This window comes from Antechinus flavipes, chromosome 4, assembly GCF_016432865.1.
Source record: "Antechinus flavipes isolate AdamAnt ecotype Samford, QLD, Australia chromosome 4, AdamAnt_v2, whole genome shotgun sequence".
Taxonomy (NCBI): domain Eukaryota; kingdom Metazoa; phylum Chordata; class Mammalia; order Dasyuromorphia; family Dasyuridae; genus Antechinus; species Antechinus flavipes.
This window is the reverse complement of record NC_067401.1, coordinates 133,297,704-133,306,977: the sequence shown is the minus strand read 5'-3', so window position 1 is coordinate 133,306,977 and position 9,274 is coordinate 133,297,704. Positions and strand designations below refer to the sequence as shown.

The following is a 9,274-nucleotide window of genomic DNA, read 5'->3' as shown; positions in this document are numbered from 1 at the left end:
TTTATCAGCTTTAAGAAGTACTCTGTCCTACCAGATTTATAGTCTGGGATGGATTTTAAGAGGCCTTTGCCCCCAGGGTTCTAAAATCTAAATAGTTTAGTATCTAGTTGCTAAGAATAGTTATTTTAAATAGGATACTAAGGGATGGTGCTTTGGCTAGGTAGTACAATAGAGTGTTAGTGTCAGATCAGTGTATCTCTCCTAGCAGCCAGCTCAATGTTCAGCACATAGTAGGTATTCAGTATATGTTTATTGAATGGATGAATGTACTACTGAAGGAACCTTATTCATAATTTCCTCTAAATGAGCCATTGACAACCTAATAGAACTGACATAGTGATGTTCTAAAAAGCGATACTTGGGCAGATATGTTGCTAATATTAAGAAGGACTCTGGGTGGCTCTCAATGGGGGCAAGGGTATGACATAGACCCTGAGACATAGGACTCCATGAACTCAATTTAGGAGCTTCCTCTTGGTATCTCCCTCTAGGAACCAGATGTTCTCCTGAAGTGGCAAAAAGTTATTTTTTTTGCAACTGCTTAATATTTGTTCTGGACCAGCAGGATGAATACAGAGAGGACTGGCGAGACTTACATGAACTGATGCTGAGTGAAATGAGCAGAACCAGGAGATCATTATATACCTCAACAATGATACTGTTTGAGGATGTATTCTGATGGAAGTGGACCTCTTTGATAAAGAGAGCCTTAATTGATCAAAGATGGACAGAAGCAGCTACACCCAGAGAAAGAACACTGGAAATGAATATAAACTGCTTGCATTTATGTTTTTCCTCCCGGGTTATTTATACCTTCTGAATTCAATTCTCCCTGTGCAACAAGAAAACTGTTCAGTTCTGCACACATATATTGTATCTAGGATATACTGCAACCCATTCAACATGTAAAGGACTCTTGCCATCTGGGGGAAGGGGTGGAGGGAAGGAGGGGAAAAATCGGAACAGAAATGAATGCAAGGGATAATGCTGTAAAAAATTACCCTGACATGCGTTCTATCAATAAAAAATTATTTAAAAAAAATATTTGTTCTGGACACTTCTGGCAATGCTGAGTAGGGGACTCTTATTCTGTTGATTGAGATCACCCAAAGAAGGTTCCTTACACAATTAGATTCATCAGACAGTGGATCTGTTGTAGAAATACTCTTCCTTTGAGGCAACAGTCAGAATTCAGTGATTCTACAGTTTCTCCATCCCCAAGCTTCCAAGAGCTTTAGAACCCCCCAGTCACTTAACTACCTCCCATTGTCCCTTCTTTATTTGCAAGAGGAGAGTGTTCACTAGTTAAAGAACTTTCAGTTTCACTCTTAGTTTCTGGTGTTGGTCTGTGGATAGGAAAACGGGAATTCCCTTACTATCTTTCCAAATCTGGCCACGGGCTTTCCCTTATACATTTATAAATTGGTCAACAAACATTTAACTGACTATCCACTATGTGCAGAATAGTGTTTTGGAGAAAGAGCCATAAGAAGGCTGGAGGGAATGGATGTTAAGATTTAATAGGTTTTAGCAACATTCTTGGGCCTTTAGAAATAATCTAGCCTAGTATATAGTTAGCAAGAATGACTATTTTAAAATAAGAAACTAATGGATGGTGCTTTATAAGGTAGGTTGTGAAATTGTGTAATTTGAATCTGAAATTGGAAGACCTCAAACATTACTTGTGTGACCCTGGGGAAATCATTTGCCTTTTGTTTACCTCAATTTTCTCAACTGTAAATGGGATAATAATAGCAATTGTGGGGATCAAATGAGATAATATTTGTAAAGCACAGGCACGATGTGACTGGCATATAATAGGTGCTCAATGTTTAATTTCTTACTTCTTTTCCTCCCATCCTCTATCATAACCTTCAGATGAGTGTCTGGACTAACCCACTGCTTCCTTTGCTACATTAGTAGCCATATGGCTTCACAGAGTATTTCTATCCATGGAGCTTTGTCCCAAAATGATTTGAAAGTGCTTTACACAATTCGGATAGCAAGTGTAAAAATGGGCCAAGTTTTTGGCTCAAGCTGCAGAACAAGCTTAGACCTTTTTGCTGATTGCTTGGAGTATTTTTTAATTAGCTGTTGTTTTTTGTTCTAAGTGGTAACTATTAGTGGAAACAAAGACAAAAGCAAACAGTAAGAAGATCATCTGTAAGTCTCATATTTTAATCAACTTAAATTATTTTAAAAAACTGTGCATATTCGCTTTAATAAAATAATGACAAAATAATCTTACTTCCCTTCATGTCCTCTGATCTCTTTCTCTTTGTTATATTTTCTTCAGATTTTGCTACTACTATTACTACTGTGATTTTTGACATGATACATTTTTCTAGATTTTAATATTTTTATCATATACTTTTTCATGTAATTGCCTTCAATGTACATCTTGATGTACATCTTTGTTTTTTCTGCTTTCATCATTCCATTTTCCCCCTTTGGTCCCTCTGTTTTTAGTTTCCTTTTACTAAAATCTTTCCATGTGTCTTTCAATTCATCATAGCTATTATTTTTAATGACTCAATAATAAATATCCTATGAAATTGTGGTTCTGTTATTTTTTCCCATTAATTACTTGATAATTCAGTGCATGGCTGGTCTCAGTTTTGTTTTTGTTTTTGTTTTTGCTATTACAAGCAAAGTTGCTGTGAATCTTTTTGCACAGGAAGGTCTCATTTATCTTTTAATTACATCCCGAAGTGTCATTTCAACAAAAAGAGGCAGCTAGATGATTGATGGAGTTTTGGTCTTGAAGGCAGAAGGACCTGAGTTCAAATCCGGTTGTAGACATTTATTTACTATGTGATCCAGGAAACATCATTTAACCTCTGTCTTCCTCAGCTTCCTCTATGGTAAAGATGAGGATAATAACTTCCCAGAGTTACTGATGAGGTAATATTTGTAATGTTCTTTGTACATTTCCTGGCACATAATAGGCAAATGATAAATGCTTGTTTCCTTCCTTCCCTTAAGGTATAATTCCAGTAACATTATCCCTGGATCCAAAGCCATGAAGTTTACTAACTTTTATTTTATGTTGTATTTCTTTATGCAATCTGTTGAGGAGTGAGAAAGGAAGAGAAATCATATCCTTCATCCTTTGAGGAATTCTCATTCTCAAACCTACCTGGGCTTTAAGCCCCACCTCTTCTAAGAAGACACCTATGACTATTTTGCTTCTTGCTGATCTCTTGAACACTGATGACAGATCACAGACAATTGAATATTAGACCTTGGGAATTGTCTTCTCAAGCTCTTTCCTTAAACACACAAGAAAATGAAGCACATAGAAGGGAGGTGCTTTACTTCATGGTCTTGCTATCCCTTGCACATCTTTTGCAGTCCCATTGGAGATAAGAATGAAAGAGTCAAGGCTAACATTCATTGTGAGCCTGGAAGGAGGGACAGTTACCATATTTTCCTATTTCTTCTCTTCTCTAGCACAAATATCTACAGTTCCTTCCTTCCACTGATGTGTAGCATGATCTTATGTCCTCTATCCCTCTAAAATAACCAATTTGTCACCAAATCAATTTAACAAACATTTTTTGAGCACTCCCGTGTATGAGATGATGAAGGTGGGGTGGAGAATAAAAATAAGTCAAAGAGATGACAATCTGATGAAAGGTTGTTTTTGCTATTTCATGTGTGCTAGATTGTCAGTTTTTTCTTTGTAATAAATATCTCTCAGATTTGTCCTTTTTTCCCAGTCTCTTTATTCAGATCCAAAGAGACTCTGGAATTATCATCAGACTCAGAGAAAAAGGAAATTCTGGATCCAGAAGCTCTAGAGAGTTACCACTATACCCAGAGAGAATTCATGGAGGAAACTCCAGACCCAGAGATATCTTCTAGAGAGAACCCCAGACCTGAGACACCTCATAGAGAAAGCTTTGGACTCAGACATAGTGCAGAGGAGGCTCTACACTTAGAGAAACTCCATGAAGTGGCTGATCTCAGGTAGTGAGAAAGACTGTCTTGGAGATGTGGGGAGGGGAATACTGTGCAGCAGAAGGATTTTGATATGGAGAGATGTTCTAATAAGGTATCAGATCCAGAGAGCTCTTTCAGAGCAGATCCATATAACTGGACAGACCCAGCAGAGAGGAACCTAGAATTCAAAGAGAGACAGATATCCTTAGATAAGGTAATACCCCCTCCCACATCACTCCTTTCCCTATCTCAGCATACACACAGGGAGACTCAGACCTGGAGAAACCCAATGAAGGAAGCCCCAGGCTTCAGAGGGCCAGTATAGGATTCTCTATAGACCAATCCCTGATGGAGGTTTTGACTTGTCTGAATTATTCTTGCTATCTTGACTCATCCCAGAGAGCTCAGTGAGGGTGCTGCTAGGGGTTTGCGTGATGGGCCAACTTTTCCCAATTATTTTTCTCCTTTTTTGACTCCCTCTCACCTCCATATTTATCTCATCTGGGAAAGGTCTGTCTCTGGATGTGGCAAAGAGGAAAGGGGAATACTCTGAATTCAGGTGTTGGGAAAGTGCTTGGAACTTTGGGCTAGGGAGAGAGAGATGAATGTTCTCAGAGAAGGAAAGAAAGGGTGTGTGTGTGTGGGGGGAGTGCGGTGGTGGAGAGAGTAGATGAAGCTGGCTGGATAGAGGCCAGAGGGATGCAGCTGGAGACCAGAAATCTGTCTGTGGTAGTGGCACTTCTGTCACTGCTGCCACCACACACACACACACACACAAGACAGATAGAGAAAGCACAATGGGCTTGCCTCCCTAGGAACAAGCTTCCTGTTTTTGATGTGTGAGCTCAATTGTTGGGCATTGGGAGGGGTCTTTGAAGGTCTATTTGTTTGACATTATTGTGTTCTTCAGGGACCTCGGAGAGAAGGTGAAAAGGGAAAGGAAATGTGTGTGTGTGTTGGGGGAGGTTAGTTTTTTCTTTTACTATTTCTCGGTGAAACTTCTGGCCAATGTGGTTTCAGCAAACACAAGGTGTTTTGAGTGTGGGAGCAATAGAAGGGCACAGAAGTGGGGAAGGATTGCCAGTCAGCTTTCACTGGACTCGACTATCTCAGTCCTCTTGCCTTTTGATTAATGTCTGCCTTACATTCCTAGCTCTAGCCTATCCACCTTGTTGGGTCCCAAGACTATGGTTCACAGTAAAAATAGAACTAACTCTGTTTCAATGACCTTTATTTCAGTGGAAAGGCAGAAGGGAACAAGAGAGGCAAGAGTCAAAATAAGTTACCAGTTGGTTTGCATATGTCTGTATATGTGCTTACATGCATGTTTCAGCCTGGTCAGATAAGGAGATTTAGAGGAGGAGGAAGAGGGAGTGATGGTAATGAGTTTGAAAAGCAGAACTCCCTAAATTGAGGACCCATTCTATAGCCAGTGCATGTGCCCTTTGCAACTGGAAAATTTTTTTTTCTTTTTCTCTTTTTTAAAGAGTTACGAGAAAGAACACATTACCCTTATTTACCTTGGGTCAGGATGATGTAATGGAAAGGGCATTAAATCAGGGAATCTTGAGACTCAGATTTGATTCATCACATTTCCATTTAATAGTCTGATGACTTTGGAAGTTACTGCATTTCTTTGGGTTGGTTCACTCCTTTGTAAAATGAGAGGGGTGGGCTAGAAGATCTCTTGAGTTCTTTCTAGCCTTGAGAAGATGAGTTTTCATTGATCACTTTGATCGCTCTTAGCTAGCCTTGATCATTCTTTACCAAGACTCAAGAGATCCCAGCCACCAATGTTTGCAATACTAAATGTCTTCCAAACTATAGATCTTTGATTTAAATACTAGCAGGACAGCTAGAGGAAATGAGGCAGGAAAACATGAAACTATTTAATTACTTGTTCCTCAACTCTATTGGGCCTGGGGACTATTTGTTTCTCTCTGTTTCTCTCTTTCCCTCCCTCCTTTTCCTTTTCTCCTCTTCTCTCTTTTTTCCCCCCATCCACTCCTCTCTCTATCTTTCTCTTTTTTTCTAACTTCAAGTACCACCCAAATATTAGCTGATGCTACCCTAAGTTAACCTATTCAATAACCTCTATATTATTTTTCATTGGATCATTGTCAGAGAAATTATAACATATCAATATGATAGGATCCTGGGATCAAAGTTTTTCAGTTGGAAGATATTTTACAAGCCATTGAGCCTAACCCCTCCTCCTCTTCCTACTCAAGTGCTTATCAAGCTTATCAAGGTGCTGATATTACAAAGGACAAAAACATGGTCTCTGTTCTCAAGGAGCTCTCGTTTCAGTGTGTGTGTGGGGAACAACATGGAAATAACTATGGATACAAGACATATATAATATATCATTTTACAGATGAAGAAATTGAGTTTGAAAGAGATTAAGTGACTTGTCCAGGACCACAGTTATTAATGTCAGAGGCAAGATTTGAACTCAGATCTTCCTTCCTCCATCATTAATACCCTATTTATTGTGTCCTCCTAGCTACCTCTAAATCCTGAATTCCTGGAATATTATTTCTGTTCCTATTGTCATATTCTCATGTTTGTAACTTAATTACTTAATTGTAATTATTGATTGGCATATATATGTATATCTATCTATATGTCTATCTATCTCTATCCCTATATCTGTCTATATCTATCTATCTATTTATCTAGGTAGTTGGTAGAAAGACACAGAGGAAGAAGGACACAGCCACCAGTCTTTCACTAGCCAGTGTGATGAAGAGGGTGTAGTACTAACATCACCAGTGTGATGTGGTAGAGAGTTCTTGTACTCGAGTGGTAGGGTGTACGTGGTGATGGGGAGAAATGTGGCCTCCACTCTCAAGCCTTGAATGTCTGAGGTCAGAAAAACCTGCCAGTCATACGTCTTGAGACTCTGAAAAAATTTCCCCAACTGAACTAGAGAATCAGCTCCTTTTCTTTACTTCCCTATTTCTAAAGGGAGCTTATTACAATGGAAAGAGTGTTGGGTTTGAAGTTCAACCTTGCTTCTGCAACTTGACAATTTTGTGGCTGTGGGTAGGTCACAGCCTCTCTCAGCCTCAGTTTCTTCACTTGTAAAATGAAGGGATAAGAGTTGACCATCTCACAGTTTCCTTTCATTTCCTTCACAGTGCAGCTGGAGAATAAAAAAAAGATCAGAGGGAAGAGAAGAGAAGAGAGAAAAAAAATAGAAGAAATGAGAAAAGAAGGGAGAAGAGGAGAAAGGCATAAAAAAGAGGAAAAGGGAAGAAAAGAAAGGAGAGAAGAGGAGATGAGGAGAGAGAGGAAAAAGAAGAAAAAAGGAGAGAAGAAAAGAAAGAAGGAGAAAAGAAGAAAGAAGAGGAAGAGAAGAAAAAAGAGAAGGAAAGAGAAAAGAGAAGAGAGATGAGAGGAAAAAAGTAGAAGAGAGGAAAAGAAAAGATAAGAGAGGAAAAGAGAAGGGAAAGGAGGGAAGACAAGAGTAAAAGAAAGAGATAGAAAGAAACAGAGAGACAGAGGTGTGTGTTGTTTTTTTTTAAGTTTCAAATTTGGGCTTTGTAAAAAGATCCAGAAAGCTGCTGCATCCTCTATATGTATCTTCCCTCACAATTATGTGCATGTGTGTGTATGAGGTTCAACAGTGTCAACAGCCTTTGTTGGATGGATATCAGTGGGGGATACTTAGTTACCACTGCTGGCCAAATTCCATGTTGAAGGCCTTATAGCCCAAATCTGAAGATGAGAGGGAAATAGAGATACAGAAAAAGGAGAAAAAAGATAGTTAGATGGAGGTAGAAAGGAAAATCTTTTCTTTCTAGTGTCAAGCAATTGAATTAAATTCAACTCTACAAACATTTATAAAGCACCTGTTATTGCCCAACCCTCTGGTACATACTCCTGACACCAATATACAAAAACAGCAAGGTGTTTACTTACATTCTATTGGGGGAAACAGTGGAGATGCAGATAAAAATATTTTGTTTTTTATTATTTACAAAATATTTTCAATGTAAATCCATTGTAATTGGGGATATTGGGTGGAAAACACTAAAGGCTAGGGAGAAGAATGAAGAAAGGTTTCATGCAGCAGGTAGCATTTGTGCTGGGAATGCTGGGATTTGAATGGGAGATAAGTATTCTAAGGGGGAGAATAGAGAACATTGAAACACTGGAGATAAACATTGCAAAGGCAGGGAGGTTATTGATGGAATGGCTTTATGGGAAAGAGAATATAGAGTGGATGAGGGGAGCAATGTGAAATTAGTCTGGGAGGATAAGTAGACATACACCAAAATGGAACCACAGAGGAATCCAGAGAGGAACATGGTCAACCATGGCTACTGTTGGAAGAGCAGAGAACTGCCATTTGTTAGCCGTGTGACATTCACTAAGTCACTTCCCTTTTCTGTACTCCAGTCTCCCACATTACACAATAACTACAAAGCAAGGAGTCTGTTAAGGCTTATGAATATGAGCTTTTTCTTAATCAACCAATTAATAAGCATTTACTTAGCTCTTAAATATATCATGTGTAATATATAAGATATAATATACTATATGATATTCATGACACATAATATATGTATGATATACTATGTCACATAAAATAATTGGCATAATATGACAATGACATAATATGTGACATAATAAATTATTCATTATATATTTATTATAAATATATAATAAAATAGTATATATATATATATATATATAATATGTAATAAATTGAAAGGAATTGTGCTGTTTGTTTTTGTTTTATTTTTCAGAGAAAAAAAGAAAAGGGAAAAGGGAAGATTTCAGAGGAATACTGGGGAAAAATTTCTCTGGATTCTCCCCCCCCCACCCACCTTAAATTTGGAGAGCAAGGACTCAGAGGTAGGAGGGGGTGGGGACATTATGCAAGTAACCACGTTAATTATTGAGCAGTTATGCTTTTTAACCTCTGCCCATATCAACAAAAGAGGACTGGTTTAGAAAGCTAAAAGTCCAACTAGAGAAGTCTTGGCCCACGTGTTTGGGGATTTGGCTGTTGATGGGCGCACTGGCTTCCCAGAGCGCTGCATTTAAATAGCAGAAGTGAAAAGAGGACCGTTCATTCCTAGCCCTTGAGAGAACCTCCAGCTGTGGTTGGAATACGTAACCGAGGGGGTGGGGGCATAGCAGGGGGAAGGTTTGGTATTTTCTTGGTTGTTGTTGTTTTTGTTCTAAGACATCTCTCTAGGGACTCTCCGGTCACCGTCAGTCCCCTAGGGAGGAAAGGGGGTGTGTATGTGCCGGCTCCTGTACAACCTGGTGAGGGGTGTTGCTTGGAAGGGGAGGCCAAATAAAAAGGTCAGAA

The 9,274-nt window shown here is 38.9% G+C and overlaps 1 protein-coding gene across 1 annotated transcript in view; it reads left to right on the top strand.

The window, feature by feature from the left end:
• Positions 1-7,454, top strand: part of IGFBP4 (insulin like growth factor binding protein 4) — a 211,781-nt gene extending 204,327 nt beyond the window's left edge. The window contains exon 4 of the mRNA XM_051994552.1: positions 7,089-7,454. Coding sequence (XP_051850512.1) covers positions 7,089-7,148 — 60 coding nt within the window. The 3' untranslated portion in view covers positions 7,149-7,454. The remainder of the gene's footprint in view (positions 1-7,088) is intronic.
• Positions 7,455-9,274: the final 1,820 nt, after the last annotated feature.